Genomic DNA, 18,210 nt, shown 5'->3' on the forward strand with positions numbered 1-18,210 from the left:
TCATGGCTCCATCCTGTGGAATCCTTGTACTGTAGTTGTAGTTTGGTGAGGTATTCAGCCTGGTCTGGCAGAGAGCTCTGTTGCTTTGCCAAACTACAAATCCCAGGATTCTCTCCTGGCAGTTAAAGTGGGGTCAAACTGCTTTATTTCCACAGTCTGGATACACCCTTAGAGAGCATATCCAATGGCCATGGTGGCTGAAGATGGATAGAGCAATAGTCCAGCCCATCTGGAGAGTGCCAAGATGGAAGCCTGTTGCTTGGTGTCAGCCTGGTTGGGGACGTTGGGGGGAAAATATCCTTAAACATGTTTGCTCAGGATGGCTTTTAGCAGAAGCACAGGTGGCTGGGAAGGCTTTCCCTGTTTTTCATCTATAATTGCACCACTTACTGGCTGAGCACACAAAGCTCTGGAGGTGTAATTAAACTTTAATTTGTCAGGGTTTGTTTCTGTGGAACTTTTTCTCGGTTGAGTATATGTGCTCTACCTTTCCTTTGTGTAATTTGCTCTCTGTTCTGCAAAAATGGCACGCTTGGCATAACATGGTACCTTCTGTAATGCTACCGCTCAGACCTCATTCAGGCTGCTGAGCCCCAATTTGGTTTCAGTATCTACTCCTGCATTCCACCCTAAAAAAGCAGTTATCAGATGGGAGTGATCCGCATGGGAGACTTGGGCCTTGGATTTCCTGCTTATACTGAGTCTGTCCTCCCCCTTCAAATACAAAGCTCCTTCTTTGATATAAAAAGAAAAGGAGGGGAGGAAGAAGAAGGAACAAAACAGTTCCTTTAACACTGATTATTGCAGCATAAGCATTAACGGATTTCAGCTCACTTCTTTACATGCACTGATGGGGATATATATTAAAGCCCTAGGTATTTAATCAAACACAACACAAGTTAGCATCTGTATACCTTAACTGGTTCAAACAATGCTTTAGCTTTTCTTTCTGGTGTATCCCAAGCTGAGTTGAAAGAAAACTGGGGTGCGGGAGAAATAGAAGGAGAGCTATGTGAAAAGGTAATGACCATCCTAGTAAACCCCAGTATGCAGAGAGATCTTGTAGCACCTTTGAGACTACTGCAAGAAAAAAGTTGGCAGCATGAGCATCTCAGAAAGTAGACTGAAGTCTACAAAAACTCATGCTGCCAACTTCTTTCTTTCGGTTAGTCTCAAAGGTGTTACATGATCTCTCTACATACTGATTCTACAAACGGCTATATCTTTGAATTCTAGTAAGCCGCAGTGTCCAGGAATTTTGCCAGGGAAAGATGAGGGGGAAGAGCAATATAGCTTCCTTGGCTACAATTGCCCAAACTAGCGATTCCTGGGAATTGTATGTTCAGCTCCAGAACCACATCTGCTGCCAGTGTTTACTTGTATCACCTGCCCCCTCGGCACCAGAACACAAACTTGTGAAACCACCTCAGCCAAAACCACAACACTGACCTTACTACCGAGCGCATAACCCAGCACACTTGACAGGCAGCCGCTCACAAAATCCTTGGACAGCGCTCACTCCGAACTCTGCTACCTGGTGTGACCTTTATCTGAAGATGCCAGGGAGCAAACTTGGCACCGTCTCCCTGCAAAAGCATGCGCTGTATCATTGAACTAGTTTCTCTTTCTCTGTAGATCTCACACATAATCCAGATATTGCTGAACTACAACTTCCAGAAGCCCTAACCAGCTTAGCCAGTGTTGGGTAAAGCTGGCAGTTGTACTCTAGCAACATCTATGCTTTGCCCAGTCTTCCAGAATGTCCTTCTCTCCCACCCTCACTGAAGGGAATGGCGGTGAAATGTGGGGTGGCTTCATGTGGATTCCAAATCCTGGTTAATATGTTAATTTCTCTGTGGTCTTTTCAACCCTTTTCACCTCATGCCCTAACTCAGTGATTCCCAAACTTTGGTCCTCTAGGTATCTTGGACTTTAGCTCCCAGAAGCCCCATCCAGCTTGGTCAAGAGTAAGAAATTATGGGAGCTGAAGTCCAAATCATCTGGAAGAGAAAAGCTTAGGAACCAATGCCTTCTTGCTGTTTTACATTTTAGCCACTACCAGGGGAGTAGTGAGCCAGCGTGGCGCAGTGGTTTAAGTGTTGGACTATGATTCTAGAGGACCAGGATTCGATTCCCTGCTTGGCCATGGAAACCCACCGGGTGACTTTGGGCAAGTCACACTCTCTTAACCTCAGGGGAAGACCATGGCAAATCTTGCCAAGAAAATGCCTTAGGGTCACCATAAATTGGGAACAACTTCAAGGAGCACAACAACAAAGGGAATTCATAGTCCCAGGCCGCTGTGAGGGGCATCAGTGGTTTCCTCTCATTGCTGAAATGAAACTGCCCATAATATCCTTCATTACAGAACTTGAGGGAGGTACCTTTTCTGGCCCAGTGGTTCTTTTCAATTCCTCTTCAGGGAAGGAAAAAAACCTGAGCTGCTTATGTTGCTTGCTTAAATGTACCAGCTGGTTTGGTGGCATAAGTGTTCCTGGGCACATCCTGTTGAAACATCTCTTTGGAACTTTAACTCGGCATCATGGAGCATCTCAGCTGGGTGGCTCCTTAGTGGTGGCTCCCTTTTGTTTGCAGAGCCCTTCCCACAGGAAGCACACATGACTTCATCGTTATCAGGGCCTGTGAACATTTTTTAAGGTGTGGTTAGGTATGAAAGAGTGTGTGGGACACCTGCCCTGTGTGTGTATGTGCCTTTTGTTGTGGTTTTTCTCTTTGCTGCAGCCTTACCAATGATGTGATGGGTGAACAGGCTGATACAAGCCCTGGCCCCATGTGATTTTTCTGCTTTCGCTTAAAACAAAAAAAGGAGGGAAAGAATTCTTGTTTTTCCTTCCTCCTTTTTATAGATCCCTGTTGATGGTTGTTCATGTTGTGTGCCTTTCAGTCACTTCAGACTTATGGTGACTCTAAGGTGACCCAATCATAAAGCAAGATTTGTTCAGGGAGGTTTTGCTTTTGCTTCCCTCTGAGGCTGACACTCTGTTATTATGGAAAGGGCTCTTAGGGGAAGTTCACATACCAGTCCAGGCCACTGAATACTTGCCAGATAGGGACAGTGGTGTTGTGGTTTGAGCATTGGACTAGGACTTTGGAAATCAGGGTTCAAACCCCTGCTTAGCCATGGAAACCCATTAGGTGACCTTGGACAAGTCCCTTTCTCTCAGCCCCAAAAGAAGGCAAAGGCAAACCCTTTCTGAACAATCCTGCGAAGAAAAGGATAGGATCATTTGGGGTCGCTGTAAGTCAGAAGTGACTAGAAGGCACACGGCGACAACAACAGGGGGTTTACACTCTGGTTACACCACAACAATAGGGAGTTTACACCTTAGACTGATAGACCTGGTTCCTCCGTCTCAAGCTAAATCATAGCCATCATTTTCCGTGCCGGCAACCGAGCTCTGAAGCCTGGGAGAGGCCTCTGAGGGTTAATCTCCAGCGAAAGTGACGTGGGGCTTGACGAAAGCAGCCGGTTGAGCAATCTGGAACCGGGTCACATGCTCTTGTCAAGGCGCCAAGGCTTTATCGGATGCCTGGCAAGGCAGGGCCTGAGCCCAGAGAGAGCCGGCTTCCCTTTTAAGCAGAAGGGCTGGGGCCCCAGGAGCCAATCAGAGCTGGCCGGAGGACAGCTCATAGGCGTGTGTCACAGGGCTTGCCGGCATTTCCTACCCACACGAGAGACAGGAATACTTTCATGAGCGGCTGAGCGGACTTCCCCCGGAGACGATGCTGTGCCTGTGCCTTTATGTGCCGGCCTTTGGCGAGTCCCAGGCAGAGTTTGAATACTTTGAGTCCAAGGGGCTCCCATCTGAACTCAAGTCCATCTTCCGCCTGAGCCTTCTGATCCCGTCCCAGGAGTTTTCCACCTACCGCCAGTGGAAACAGGTACCAAGGAAGCTGGGTGTGCTGGGGAAGGAAGGAGTGGTGGTGAGACAAATAAGTGGAGTCACTCTCGCCTGCGTTTTGTATCATCCTTTTTGCCTTTCCGAGGACTTCCCGCTGATGTATGCCAGCCTTGTTGAACATGGTGCACTCCAGGCATGTTGGATGATAGCACCCACCATCCCCGGCTAGCATGGCCAGTGGCCATGTTCAGCCATGTTCAACAAGGCTGGGGTACGGGATCTTCTGTCTGCCTCTTCTTGGTTTTATTTTCACAACAGCCTTCACAAGACCAGGCGAGTGGCTCAAGTTTTATTAGTGAATTTTAATGGCTTTTTTTTGGATTTTGAACCCGGGTCTCCTTGGCACAGTGCTGGTTCTCTGGTCCGCCAGTGGGCTTCAGTCTTGACTAGCTGTTCTCTTCTGTAATAGCCTTCAGCGTACGGAGAGTTGGTGGTGGCTTTTTTCTTTCTGTTGTCTGCGTTTCCCTTACACAATAAGGGCTGGGAGACAGATTGTGCCGACATGTAAGTCTGTGGTTCTCGGAAGACTGCTCAGTGCTCCTGCTTAGTCAGAGGGGTTTCCTGCATTCAGCCCCAGCAAAGTGCTGGTTTTCAGGAGATCGTTAGCTTCCTTGTTTCTAACTAGTGTTATTTCCAATTGAACCAATTCATGTTGGCCTGCTGTGTGTAGTGAGAAAGAACCACCCTTAAACCCTAGTCAGTTTCATGAATGGCAGAATATACAAGGAAGGTGGAATTTCCCAACATCCTTTGAAAATTCCCCTGAGGCTGTATATGAAGTCACTGCTCTCCGTCTTCCTGAACCATGGAAATGCCTTTGCCTATATTTGGCAGAGTGAGCCAGCTTGCTGTAGTGTTTTGAGTGTTGAACTAGGACAACAGGAGGCCAGAGTTTGAATCCCTGCTCAGCTATGAAAACCCACGGGATGAAATTGGGGAAGTCGCACACTCTCATCCACAGAGGAAGGCAAGGGCAAACCCCCTTCTGAGCAAATTCAGTGAAGGAATCCCCATGACAGGGGTTCTTCAGGGTTGCCATAAGTCAAAGGCACACAACAACAAATGGCTGCTGGAGCTGTATTTATCCAAACAAAAAAGAAGGGCAGGGGACGTGTAGCAGGAAATTCGGGGTAAAGAAAAGGAAACGGAGCATATCCAGGAGTTGGATAGCATTAGTGATAGAAGAGCAAATGGACTGTATATGCCTGCTAAGACCTTTAAATACCCACCCACCCCCTGGACATTATCCAACATGGACTGAGAGGAAGTGCAGGGAATAATCCTTACAGGTTGTGTAAATGTTAGGCAATCACAGGATTCTTAAAGCTAGTCAGCAGCCAGACATGGCATCCGAACAGCAATTTGGCATATCTTTGCTTTGAGCGTCTTATACTGGTGCTCTAAGAAGGTGTTAAGCACCTCACAGGCAACAATGCATGATGGAGGGACTCTTTGTGGGACCCATATTTGACTTGGTAACCCTAAAATCTGCACTGGAGCTCCAACTGTCATTTCCTTGCTGCAGGAAGATTAATGTTCAGGACATGTGCACATGTAGAAAAGAATTTCAGTGCTGGCCATGATGCGAGTGCTGTAATTTTAGAAGCCATTCTTGTACTGCAGCCAAGTGAGTTCAGCCAGGGCAGCTAAACTGGCAGATGAAGCTAGGCTTATTGCCCCCCTTTGCCCCATATCTGTGCCAGTCTGCTGTTTGGATGAGAAAGACAGTTGGAGGCTTTTCCAAGTCTGGTTTATTCAGACTGTGGACCTTAATATTCCTCCCAAGGGAATACTTTCTGTTGGGAAACCCTGGATCAGCTGGTTTGCCCTTAATCTGCAGCTGGGCCAGAGGTCTCTTTCTATCTTTAGCTTCACAAGTGTGATCCCTTCTGTCTCTGCTTTTTCACAAGCTGTCATATGACTGTCTGCAGATTAGACCCACCTTGGATGTATGAAAGGTCACTGCCATCCTCATTAAGGTTAGGTGAGGCAAGATATTAAATTATATGAAGGCCTAAATTTGGCACAGGGAGGAAGAAACTCTCTAGATAATGTTTGGTGCAAATCTTTGAGAAGCTGTATTATTGCGTGCAGTGTTCAGTGTCTTTAATACCAAGCGTATTAATTTATCTCCCTCAGGATTGTTTTCATTAATGGTCCTGAGAGCAAAGTTAGGTTTTGGCAGATTCTGCAACTCCATGGGCAGCTGTAGGGCATTCTTGCTTGGTACCCTAGGAGTTTAACCGAGAGATCAGTCCCTCATAGCCTCTTGCTCTATGGAGATCATCAGGTGACACTGCTGGGCTGCAATGAAGAATCAATTGCTCTTTGCTAGATGGCTTGCAATACTTAATCTCACTGGACAAATGTCCTAACATTAATGCAAAACAAGTGGTAGAGCAGGTGTTGCCCAAGTCACATTATTGCTGTCTTTAGGTCCCTTTCGGGGTCCTGTTTCCTGCTAAGAGGAATGTGAAAGGGTTTGGTTTCCTTATTTATTAACAGCCTGACCTTGTCGTCCCTTAATCTGTTCTGCAAAGATACACTCTGCTCCTAAAAAATCTAGTTTGCCCCAGCATCTTGCACAAGGACATAACTGCAGGGTGACCAAACCAGTTCACGCTGGTGTTAGAACCGCTGTTATCTCTAAAATGTTCCTCATTATGTTAGCTTGGAGCTTTTGGGCAGAAAATTCTCTTGTCTATCCCTTGCCATTTAAAAACAAACCTTCAGATGACTGCTAAAGGGTGGGCATGAGAAATTTGGGCTACCTTTGGAATTTTTCTCCAGGTCTAGTATCATTGGGCCACCGGCATCTCTGTGTGACAAGAGGAGTATGTGCTCATCTCCACACATTTTGCTGTATAAGCATACATTATTCTAATCTTTTCCAAGGCTCTGCTTTCTTGCTGATTCAGAGTCAAAGTAAATCCTTTCCCTGTTGCCAGGAAAGTAAGTCACTTTCTTTTCTGTTACCTAGGGAGAGATTTTTTTTAATAGAGGAAAAGAGGCCAGCTGTTAGTGAGTACATTGCTAGCACTCCTTCCCCTTCGCCCTGCGACTTTAATCCTGAATCCCAGAATGAGACAAAGCCTGGCAACACTTTAAAAGATACACCCCATTGCTGACAGCTAAGACCTTTGTTTGGTAATGATGTAGAAATACAGATTTTTTTCCTGCTGAGTGGTTGCCCATCCCTGTAGACCTCTGCAAGAAACTAATGATTTGACTGATGGTTACAGGTTTCTAAAATAATTATGAATCACCCCCAAATTCTTGCTAGTTGAGCAGGATATAAACACCTTAAATATGTGTAAGGACATCTCTGGCAAGTGATCCCTTAGAATATAAAGAGTGTAAGTTTCTCTGGGCGAGAAATGAGAGATGTCTATGAGAAATGTCTTAGCGAGAATTCATCTAAGACCTCCTCTTGGTATTTGGTTAGACAGCCTGTCTGACAGCAAGTGTCGTATGTTCTGATTTGTTCCTGAATACAGTTGTACAAAAATAGATGTGAGGCCCACTAAAGTAATTTTTCTGTCCTTTTCTGCAGAAAATTGTAAAAGCCGGGGATAAAGACCTGGATGGCCAGCTGGATTTTGAAGAGTTCGTTCACTATCTCCAAGACCATGAAAAGAAGCTGAGGCTGGTTTTCAAGAGCTTAGACAAGAAGAATGATGGTGAGAGCAGATGGAGTATTGAAGGAGAACTGCTGCTTTATCTTATATATTGAATTTGTAGCTCACTTGCCACATGGTGTCTTACAGGCTGCATTGATGCCCAAGAGATTATGCAGTCCCTTCGAGATCTGGGAGTCAAGATCTCCGAACAGCAAGCGGAAAAAATTCTCAAGAGGTGAGTGCAGCAGCTGGTGCCAGTGCTTCCACTTTGGAAAACATAGTGCGAAACATTTACCTTCATCTCGCTTCTCTCTCTTTTCCTCCTCACTTTTGTTCCGTAAACCTCTCCTGTGAAGCAGCCTTGCCTCTTTTCTCTGTTGCAAACTGTGCTAGGGCATCTGTCACAAGTGAGAAGCCACCCCTCATCTTTTCCTGGAACCACAGGGACAATTTGAAGCTAAGCCACAGTTCAGCCAGAATGCCTGAGAGCATGTGACAACAAAAGCAAACAGAATCCGGCTTCTTGAGATGGCAACCCTTGACTCACTGGAGTGGCTTCTCAGCTTTCTCTCTCTTTGTGTTTGGTTTTTTTTGCAAGGAGTGGTGTGCAGTGGTAACTTTCCATCCTGTAGAGTCACCTAAGAGAATATTTACCTGTGTGCTGCTTGACTGCAAGACAGGCAAGTGACACGCAGGTGGGTAGCCTCTTGTTCATTGCCTGCTAGGCAAGAGGTACCATTTCACCAGCTGTCTGTTGTCACTGTCCTTTGGGTTCACAGGGGGTTGTTGTTGTTGCTTTTATTGATGATGGTGGTGGTAGAGATCACCTTAAATTAACTGTGCTCCTAAGGCACATACTCTCTGCTTTCATGTTTTTGTGTGACTTAACACACTAAAATGCTTTCTGCTGTGTGCACAAGGCACTGACTTTTAACAAGCACTTACTTGTCCCTTTCTCCCTCTTTGCATCTTTCTCTCTGCCTGCCTGCCTGTCTGTCTGTCTGTCAGAATAAGGAAGGGGCACTTCTGGGGTCCTGTCACCTAGTAAGTAATACTGCCACATCCTTGTCTGCCTACTTGTCCCCTGTGCAGCAGTCTTCCTTTGCCCATGGGGGTAGTGTGTAGCATGTCTTTAGTGGGCCCTGCAGTTGGGGGTAAATGCAGAGGTTGAATTCTGTGTTTGGGAAACCTTTTTTTCAGCTACCAAAGCCCAGTAAAAATAGGCCACCATAAAAATACTACGAATGCTTCACAACAAATAACATGAAACTCCAGCTAACACAATACATAAAGCAATCATAAAACCATCAAGCAGTAAAGTAAAATAAAGGATAGTTGCCCAAAGCATGGGAAAGGAAAATGAGAATGCATGAAAAGAAGGCAAACAAGCAACCTGTAGATGAGTGTGCCAAATCTCTGGAGCAGCCACCAGAGCGGCCTTGTTGTGCTAGTTTTTCTTTCCTTTTTTCTGGGAACAGTTGGATTTTGATCTGATTCCAAATGCCAAGGTAGTGCCCACAATTTAGGATCTTCCAGCGTGGGCTCCTAATATACGGAAACCCCTTTGACTACTTATCCCAGTAGCAACTTTGATTTTCCATCCTGTTTTCCATATTAGATGTTGGAGGTGAAGTCAGAGGACAAATCCTTTGCCTGGCTCTTGACTTGTTCATTAATTAACCCATTACCAAAACCTGTTGACAGAAATTCCAGCAGAAAATGTTTAACCCTCCCCCTCCTCCCCAAGATTATGGGTTACTTCTGGAAGATTTCACTTGAAGGTGGAAGAGTTGATGTTGAGGAAAGAGGTGGAAAACTCTTCTTGACCCAAAGGAGCCATATGAATAGATTGCAACCTTTCCTTTATTCACTTCATCCTTCTGGGGTACCTTTTTACTCCCACAGCTATTTGAAAGAGACCTCTCTGTAATTTTACACTACCTGCTAAGTGAAGTAATTGGGATAATACTTGTTTGCAAAAGTTGCTGTAAAGCTATTTCATATGTCTGAAATGGACTGGTCTTTAAAAAAAATTGGCAAGCCAGTTCCAACCTCCTCTTAATCTTAATCTTCTTGATTGATTCTTACAGCATGGATAAAAATGGGACTATGACAATAGACTGGAACGAATGGCGTGACTATCACCTATTGCACCCTGTGGAGAACATTCCAGAGATTATCCTGTACTGGAAGCACTCAACGGTAATTTTGTTTGTTTATTGCTCAAGACATTAAGGTCTCTCATGCACAGTGTGTGGGGAACACTTGGCTACTTTTTAAGTAGTGAATGTCTCTCTCCATCTCCACTCCTAGTCTTTATCGAGAATTACCTGCTGCCTTAGTCTGGTTGCTTCCTGCTTCTGTTATCCTGATTTAGCCACCTTTCCCCCTCTCTCATAAAACAAGTACAGTTGTAAGCAGAAGTTGCCAGGGAAGAGAAATGATGTAAACTACTTTGTGGGTTCCCAGTGTGCTTGAGTGACTGGCTCTTGCTAGCTCTCAGCCTGTCAACTCTGGAAGCAACTTGCCAATGCCTGATGCTGATAAGAGTCCTCTTGGCACTCAGTCCTGCATAATAAGATCAGACCAGCCTGTGAACTCCAGAAGAACTCTAGATCTTTCTCCCTGTCCTATTCCCCTTGGCTAGTCATTTTGAACGTCAGCAGATTGCAGGGTTGGCAAATGACCAGCTTTCTGAACTGTAACAATGCTGATGTAGAGGGCTTGTGCAAAAGGCTCGTTCTTTGTTCTCCCGGGCAAAATTGTATTAGCCGCGACCACTTGCAGAGGAGAACAGAACTGATTTATGTTCTGTAAACATGGTCCAGCTCTTAGAAAACACTACCCTTGAGTTAATTGCTTCCCTGCACAAACTCTTTATCTCAGAGCATGAAAAATGGTGCCCTAGAAATCTAATAATAGTTGCTGAGGAAAAGTGTTGATGTTTTGCTTGGTTGCATTGCAGATTTTTGATGTGGGAGAGAATCTGACAGTACCAGATGAGTTCACAGTGGAAGAGAGGCAGACTGGGATGTGGTGGCGACACCTGGTTGCAGGTGGAGGTGCCGGAGCGGTGTCGAGAACATGTACTGCTCCCTTGGACCGCCTGAAAGTGCTCATGCAGGTAGGATAGGAACTCCAAATATAGATCTTCTATGCTCCATTGCTCAGTTAGCTTTATTCTCACAAAGGTTACGTGTTTCCTCTAGAAATATGGAAGAAATTAGGGATGCCTACTTTACAGCTCTCATTGATTATCTTTGCTAGCTTGTCTGAATCCTGCTGATGCCACATGTTACTTTTAGTTTCCTCCTGAACAGGCCTACCCCCTGTTTTCTTTCTCATGAAATGGTCATGAGTTCTTTGGCCACTGGGTAGAACAGGCCGTGGAGGATGGTCACTCAGTCACTGGACTGGGTGGCCTTGGCAGAACAAGCATTTCCTTAGCACTAGGGGCAATCACTGACACGAGGCAACCTGTGACTTGTTGGCAGCTCTCCATGTTCTAGGCTCAAAGGGCAGAGAGGCACAGTCACTGTCCAAAAGCATGTTGAGAAATGAGGGATTCGGACTTTGCACAGATGTAGTCAGAATTGACCCGTCTCCATTTTTCATCATCTGTTTGTGTGTATAAGCCAAAGTCCATTTTTCATGGCCTCTTCTTCCGCTTCTTGTTACTGGAGCAGCAGTTGAATATGATAACACTGAACTCAGGAGTGTTAATGTTTGATGAAAGCACCCCCTTTTCATGCCAAGTTGGGAGGCTAACAGCTGTAGATGAGGAATGCTGCTTTGCTGAGGAAGATGAGTAATCATTGGGCCTGGATCCAGCCTGAAATACTTTCCTCTTTTTCAGGTCCATGCTTCTCGCACTAACAACATGTGCATCGTTGGAGGCTTTACCCAGATGATCAGAGAGGGAGGGCCACGGTCGCTTTGGCGAGGGAATGGCATCAATGTCTTGAAGATTGCCCCAGAGTCTGCTATCAAGTTCATGGCCTATGAGCAGGTAGAGCATTGGAGCATGGATCCAGGGCATACCTGGTTGGGATGCGTTGTATGAGCATGGGGATGTGGTTTACCCATCACTGAAGCTAGCAAGGGAGAGGGATGTGAATGGTCTGGACAGACTGGCCTAATGGCATATTATTTCCTTTCAATAGATCAAACGCTTCATAGGCACTGATCAGGAGGTGCTGAGGATTCATGAGAGGCTGGTTGCGGGTTCATTGGCAGGAGCCATTGCACAGAGCAGCATCTACCCCATGGAAGTAAGTTCTGAATGTGGCTGTGGTCAGTGTCCTTTTCAGTACAGAATTTGGGGTGGGGGTTCAATTTGTTTGGAGGCAATTCTCCTACTTTGGCTGATAATTTGTTAGGTGGAGCCATTGGCCCTTCTCTAGCAAAATACACAATTCCTTTTTCTTGGATATTGACTTTGTTTGTGGTGGTTCAGGTCAAATCTTTTAGTTCTCAGCCTGCTTAACTGCCTTACTAATGCCTCTTTTCTTCTGGTGCTCTAGGTTCTGAAAACACGGATGGCCTTGCGCAAGACGGGACAATACCAGGGGATGCTGGACTGTGCCAAAAACATCCTTGCCAAAGAAGGCATGGGTGCTTTCTACAAAGGATACATCCCCAATATGTTGGGGATCATTCCTTATGCTGGAATCGACCTGGCCGTATATGAGGTAAGAGGACTTTTGTAGCAGAGGAAGCTATAAATGTCATTAAAGAATGTACTAAGAAAGGATGGGGAAGTATGGTTCATAGGCTGCATGCAGTTCCCCAAGGCCCCTTTCCCCATTGTTTGGGGGATCTTTTTAGCTAATATGTTTCTCACCGCTCAAGTTGTTTCAGGCCTATGGGGAACTTAAAACCAGAAGGAACTGGGCTTGGAAAAGGCCTCTTCTTAGGTCCCACACAGCCTGTGGCTGTGGCCAAATTGCTCTTCTTAGGCCCTTGAGGTTGTAAGGGCATGTTTGTTTCCCAGATCCTGGGTAGTTGTCTACTCCTGTGCAAAGGACAACTAAATTCTAGAAGTATTCAGAGACATAGCTGTGTTACTCTATATCAGTATACAAAGGGTTCTTGTAGGCTTTTTGAGAGTTAACTAAGCGAAATAAGCTATCGTACAGTCAGTGCATGTCATCAGATGATCATGAAGTAGACTGCATTTACAAAACCTTAAATTCTAGAAGTACTTGCAATTCATATGTCACCACCCCCTTCTTCTGCCCTCTTTAGACAGTAAAACTAAAGGCTGGCAGTTCCTCTCTTACTAATTGTGTGCAATTTTCTCTTAGACATTAAAGAACAGCTGGCTGCAACGTTACGCTGTGAACAGCGCTGACCCTGGCGTCTTTGTTCTGTTGGCCTGTGGTACCATCTCCAGCACCTGCGGGCAGTTGGCCAGTTACCCTCTCGCCCTGGTACGGACCCGAATGCAAGCTCAAGGTAAGAGCACCTCAGAGGCCCTTGAACTGAGCAGGAAAGTTTGTGCCCATCGGTGCATGCTTCTCAAGCTTTTAAAATAAGGAGGCCTCATAGTTTGTGTGCATTAACTTTGTGTAGCAGCTCATCTAATTTGTAATTCACCTGCAGGAGTGAATTACAAAGGAATGTTGGCAGGAATGGAGCCATGGTTTTCCTGAGCTCTTAACGTGGCTCTCGGCCTAGAACAGAATTTAGAAAAATCCTCTGAACAGATGTCCCTTGGTGTTCATTTCAGTGCATAGCTGAGTAGTTACAGAGATGGTCACAGGCTCTTTAAAGGTGCACAGCAATTCAGTGTGTGCTTTGGGGGGAGCCTGGGGTAGTTACCTTTTTCAGCTACAGTTTCCAGAACCATGCATGTTGGCCATGCTCTCCTGAAATGTAACTGTCCTGAGCTGTGGTCCTGAGTTAGTACATTCTGCAATTCATAGTATACTTGACTGGGTTCTTGATGTCTGTTAAATCACTTGTCTTCCAGCTTCAATCGAAGGTGCGCCGGAGGTCACCATGACAGGCCTCTTCAAGCATATCCTGAAGACGGAGGGTGCCTTTGGTCTCTACAGGGGCTTGGCTCCCAATTTCATGAAGGTCATCCCAGCTGTGAGCATCAGCTACGTGGTCTATGAGAACCTGAAGATGACTTTGGGGGTACAGTCTCGGTGACCACACGGGGTCTGGACTGTGTTGGACTCTAGCAAAATCTTGGGGCCAGGATCCCAAGGTGTTGGGCCATTCTCATTCTGTGAATGTGTTGATGGACACGAAGCTGCTCAAGCCAAGCTGTGAGAAATCCCAGGCGGTGTGTGTGGCGGGATAGGCTGCAGGAGGCCTTGGGCCTGTTTTGATGTATTGTTGCTGTTATATTGAAAGAGTTACATGTTTCAACAATCACCCTGCATGAAAGGGACCAATCTGGGAATTCAAGGGAAACATCTTGAACTGGCGGTGCTAGCCTAGCTCCTAGCATAGCTGAGGAGGGGTCAATGAGACCCTCCTTTTCCGAGTCTCTTGCATGGACTCAGAGCTGGAGAATGTATCATCTTCCAACTGGCTTGAAAGAGCTCTTTTCTGTTGAGTTGGGTTAACTCCTTTTACCCATGGCTTTAGACCTCCAAAAGACCTGCCCTGGGTAGGAAAGGCTGTTGGGCCAAAAACATATTGCTGTTTACATGCATTCCTTTGGGCAGGAGCAATTTATGTCCGACTTCACATTTCTGACACTGCAATGTAACTTTATAAAAACAAAACCAAGGCTGGAGGGCAAAGCCAACTTGAGGCTCGCCCAGGCAGAGTTGGCAGGTTTTATTTTTGTTTAAAACTTTATGTAGGTGTGACTGAGTGTATGTCCTTCTAAAATTGCTAACAAGATGCACTTATTAATAGCAGCAGCCTTGATCCTGCATGTCTGTCTTTGCATGTCAGAGAGGCTTATGGCTTCAGTGAGGAAAAGCCTGGGAGGATTTTAGGCAACCGTGGCACATTGGGTATGGCTTCACAGAAGACCCAGGTAGCTCTGTTGGCACTTGACCCATCATTGCATCTGGGTCTGACATACAAACAGTGGCAGCAATAGCAGCTGACAGAAACCATCATTGTAGCATTGGGGTGAATGGATGGGAGATGTGTGGTGCTTTGAATGCAGGACTGCCAGTTGCCAAGGGGATCAATCCCCTCTCCCTGAACCTCTGAGCCTTGGCTGCTAAATCTCTCTCTTCACAGGTGGATGGTTGGAATTTGCATGTAGAGTGAGGTGATGTACCTGGACTTTGCAGGGTAGATAGGAAGTAGGTTTGCCTGTGGGAACTGGATGGGCTTAAACTGACGGTGAAAAAGCTGTAGCTTTTGTTTTGGGGCTGGAAAGTGGGGCCCAAGTGAGGAAGATGTTCCCTCCCCTTCCCCTTTTTGCAAGGTGCTTTTCTTAGGGTGAAGGGAAGGTTGTTGCTGTCATATCTCTGACTGTACCAAGGGCTCCGGGAGTCCTCGCCTGACTTAGCGGGGCCAGCATTGCATTCCATTGTTGTTTTTACTGCTTCAAGCATATTTATTTTGTATTTATTTGAAGGCAAGAGTGATGCTCGAAAGTTATTTTTTTATAGTTCTTGTGTAAAGGATAGACGCCGTGTCCTTGGCATTCTGTATTTTTGTAGACGTTCTTGTATTTATGTTCTCTTTTTTTAAAAACAAAAATCATTTTGCACGTTTTAAACATGGCCTCCCTGAATCATCGGGGCGGACGACCCCACGCCACCTCCCTCCATGACCTCTGCCACCTGCCTTGCTTCTGGGGTTGACTGAGAGAAGTCCTGGTCGGTCGGGTTTGGGTTGGAATGAGAGTCTGTTGTTTCCGAGGCTTGCCTTAATGTGGATTTGCCTCACGTTTTCGGCTTCTGTTTTTTGGATGGGCGCTGATGGATGAACCACAAAGCTGGACTTTTTCTTTTTTTTAATGTCAATTTTACTGCAATGGTTAAAATAATGAGAAGGGCTGATTGGACGTGGGAGGGAAAAGTAATAATAATAATAAATCTCAGGGAGACACAGATCACAAGATGCCAGTTTTCCTGACACCTGGAAGGGAATTTGCACTTGGAGTGGAGGCGTTGCGGTTTTCTGTGCAAACCGAATGGGGGCTGGGTGCATGTGGGGGAGAAATGAGATGGAGGAAAAGCTGTCAGCCTGAAAAGCCATGGCCTTTCAGGCTGCTCTATGCATTGGGAGGCTTGCATGGCACAGGGCAGCTTTGGTTTTGAGTCTTCCTCCTCTCCATCGGGCCTTTTGGCCTTTTGCAGGGCCCATCCATTGCTGCTTGGGAAATAGCTGCATGCTTGTCTTGAGCTCCTACCTGGATCAGTGATTCCACTTTTCCCCCTCCTTGAGTGGTTTATTTTTTTGTGAGTCACTGTACCGCAGCACCTCCTTCCTACCGTTTGTGGCCTGAAGAGGGGATTCGGAACAGATAAATCAATGCAAAATTAACTTTGTCTTTGTAGCTGTAACCCGGATTTATGAAGAGCGAATCTAACAAAACAAGGAAGCCCTTGCTGGTTAGGGAACAGTTCGCTAATAAAGGTTTATCATGCCGACCTTCCTGGTTTTTGTTGTGTTTGTGGACTGGAATCTTTAAGGGTGTGTGTGTGTTTGTGTATATTTATTACCTACCCAAGTTGTCTTGCATTTGCTCCAAAGAGCTGGCAAGTGAAAAATCTATCAGTGAATGTGGTAAAGGTGAATAAAAATCATGCCCAGAACCAGACACAGAGGCCCTACTTAGGACAGAGCTGCAAAGCCACACAGCTGGACCGAGGGGCTTTGCATCTCTAAGCAAGACTCCTTGGGCTATGCTCAGGTAACTTCCAAAGCCCTCATTGCTATAACTGCTCCACCACACTGTCTCTCCAAGTCCGTAGCTGCTGCAGTCCCAGGGCTCTGTATATGGTTCATAATGGGATATGTTTTAATTTGGGAATCATGCATGCACTTTATCCAGCAGAGGGAGTCCCTGGCATACTTTTACTCAACTGGGCCATTCTCTTTTTTGGAGAACAAAATTGGAGTGAACAGTACAGTAGACCTTTTTGGCTAAAACATCCAATTGCTGTCAAGAAATACTGTCTTGTAGAGCCTCAAGAGTTCACCGATCGGAAACCGACCTGTTGAAATGGATGGAAATCATGGGTTTTCCAAAAGGTGTTAGATTGCAGCTCCCATCAGCCGTAGCCAGCATAGCCAGTGGTGATGAATGCTGGGAGTTACAAAGTGATCCTATCATTGGTGTTTTCTTGGCCAGATTTGTTTAGAGGGGGCTTACCTTGGCCTTCCTCCGAGGCTGAGAGAGTGTTACTTGCCCAAGGCCAACCAATGGGCTTTCATGGCTGAGCAGGGATTTGAACCCTGGTCTCCAGAGTCCAGTGCACAAAACCATGCTTTAATCTCTCTAATGCCGAAATCAGCCCCAGTGTGATAAACTACTCCACCAGGATAAGGACTAGCAACGTGGTTCTTACGCATACGTGTAAATGGGAGGTGCGCACAGAGAGGAGTCCGCATTCGTCCGAGTCGGATGTGGATAATTCTGAGTTTGACAGAAGAGGATCTGTTTCGTTGCTCCTTGGTCTGCAGAGCATTAGAGGAGCTTGTGTGCAAATATTTGGCTGCGAAGAGCAGCGATTTCCCTCAGGTGAACTTCTTATGAATGAGCTCCAGTGTATATTTTGAAAAATAAAGTAAAATAAAATGGACGCAGGGGAAGATGGAAGGCACCAAGATTTTGGCCAAAGCCTGAAGGTCCCACGTAAGAAACTTCAAGAGGGCAACAGAGGAGCCTCAGTTGAGAGGCAAAGCTCACACAGAACAGGCTGGGGCTGCCTTTCTGAAAGGCCGGCTGTCTCCTGTGACCCTCCCTGCGAGGAAGGACCATCACAGGGGGCTCTGCTGAAGGACTGGGCCCAGGGAGCTCAAGGCACCGGACCCACGAGGCTCACCCCGTTTGGCTCCTGAGCCCAGGTTGGAGTGGTTTTGCTAAGAGACACAGGCTTTTAAGAATAGCCACTGACTCCCTTTCCCTTCTGAAGGGCCACTTCACAACTTTTGTGGGGTTGTAATAGTGGATTATGTTATCATCCCACCTGATGGGGTGAATGGAAGAATTACTACTGCTTTCGGTACCGATGATGTGGACAAGATCCTCGGAAGTGTTCGGAAGACGACCTGCTCTCTCGATCCCTGTCCCTCATGGCTAGCGGCCCAGGGGGGACCGGCGGTAACTTTATTGTTACGCCGGATCATTAATACATCTTTGAGGGAAGGGCAATTTCCATCAGAATTAAAATTGGCCATTGTAAAACCTATATTAAAAAAGCCCTCCCTCGACCCCCTGGTACACAACAATTATCGGCCAGTCTCGCTGCTGCCATTTTTGGGGAAGGTGATCGAGAGGGCGGTTGCGATCCAGCTTCAGGCGGTCTTGGATGAAACGGATTATCTGGACCCATTTCAAACTGGCTTCCGGGCGGGTTACGGGGTTGAGACGGCCATGGTTGCCTTGGTCGATGATCTCCGTCTGGGCATTGACAGGGGAAGCGTGTCCCTGTTGGTGCTCTTGGACATCTCAGCGGCTTTCGATACCATAGACCATGGTATCCTTCTGGGGCGCCTGGCAGAGGTGGGAATCG

General features: G+C 46.3%; 1 protein-coding gene across 6 annotated transcripts in view; it reads left to right on the plus strand.

Moving 5' to 3' along the window:
* The window catches only part of SLC25A25 (solute carrier family 25 member 25), a 30,240-nt gene extending 14,117 nt beyond the window's left edge, over nt 1-16,123 (plus strand). For 2 of the 6 annotated variants that reach the window (XM_042478382.1, XM_042478384.1), the window contains exons 2-11: nt 7,477-7,603; nt 7,691-7,778; nt 8,552-8,587; nt 9,634-9,745; nt 10,509-10,667; nt 11,400-11,552; nt 11,707-11,814; nt 12,067-12,234; nt 12,850-13,000; nt 13,518-16,123. In XM_042478382.1, coding sequence (XP_042334316.1) covers nt 7,477-7,603; nt 7,691-7,778; nt 8,552-8,587; nt 9,634-9,745; nt 10,509-10,667; nt 11,400-11,552; nt 11,707-11,814; nt 12,067-12,234; nt 12,850-13,000; nt 13,518-13,702 — 1,287 coding nt within the window. In that variant the 3' untranslated portion in view covers nt 13,703-16,123. Of the gene's footprint in view, nt 1-3,614; nt 3,904-7,476; nt 7,604-7,690; nt 7,779-8,551; nt 8,588-9,633; nt 9,746-10,508; nt 10,668-11,399; nt 11,553-11,706; nt 11,815-12,066; nt 12,235-12,849; nt 13,001-13,517 lie in introns of those variants that run through there. The other 4 variants (XM_042478379.1, XM_042478380.1, XM_042478383.1 and 1 more) reach the window with 3 other exon arrangements.
* Nucleotides 16,124-18,210: the final 2,087 nt, after the last annotated feature.

The sequence above is a fragment of the Sceloporus undulatus genome, chromosome 7, assembly GCF_019175285.1.
Source record: "Sceloporus undulatus isolate JIND9_A2432 ecotype Alabama chromosome 7, SceUnd_v1.1, whole genome shotgun sequence".
NCBI lineage: Eukaryota > Metazoa > Chordata > Lepidosauria > Squamata > Phrynosomatidae > Sceloporus > Sceloporus undulatus.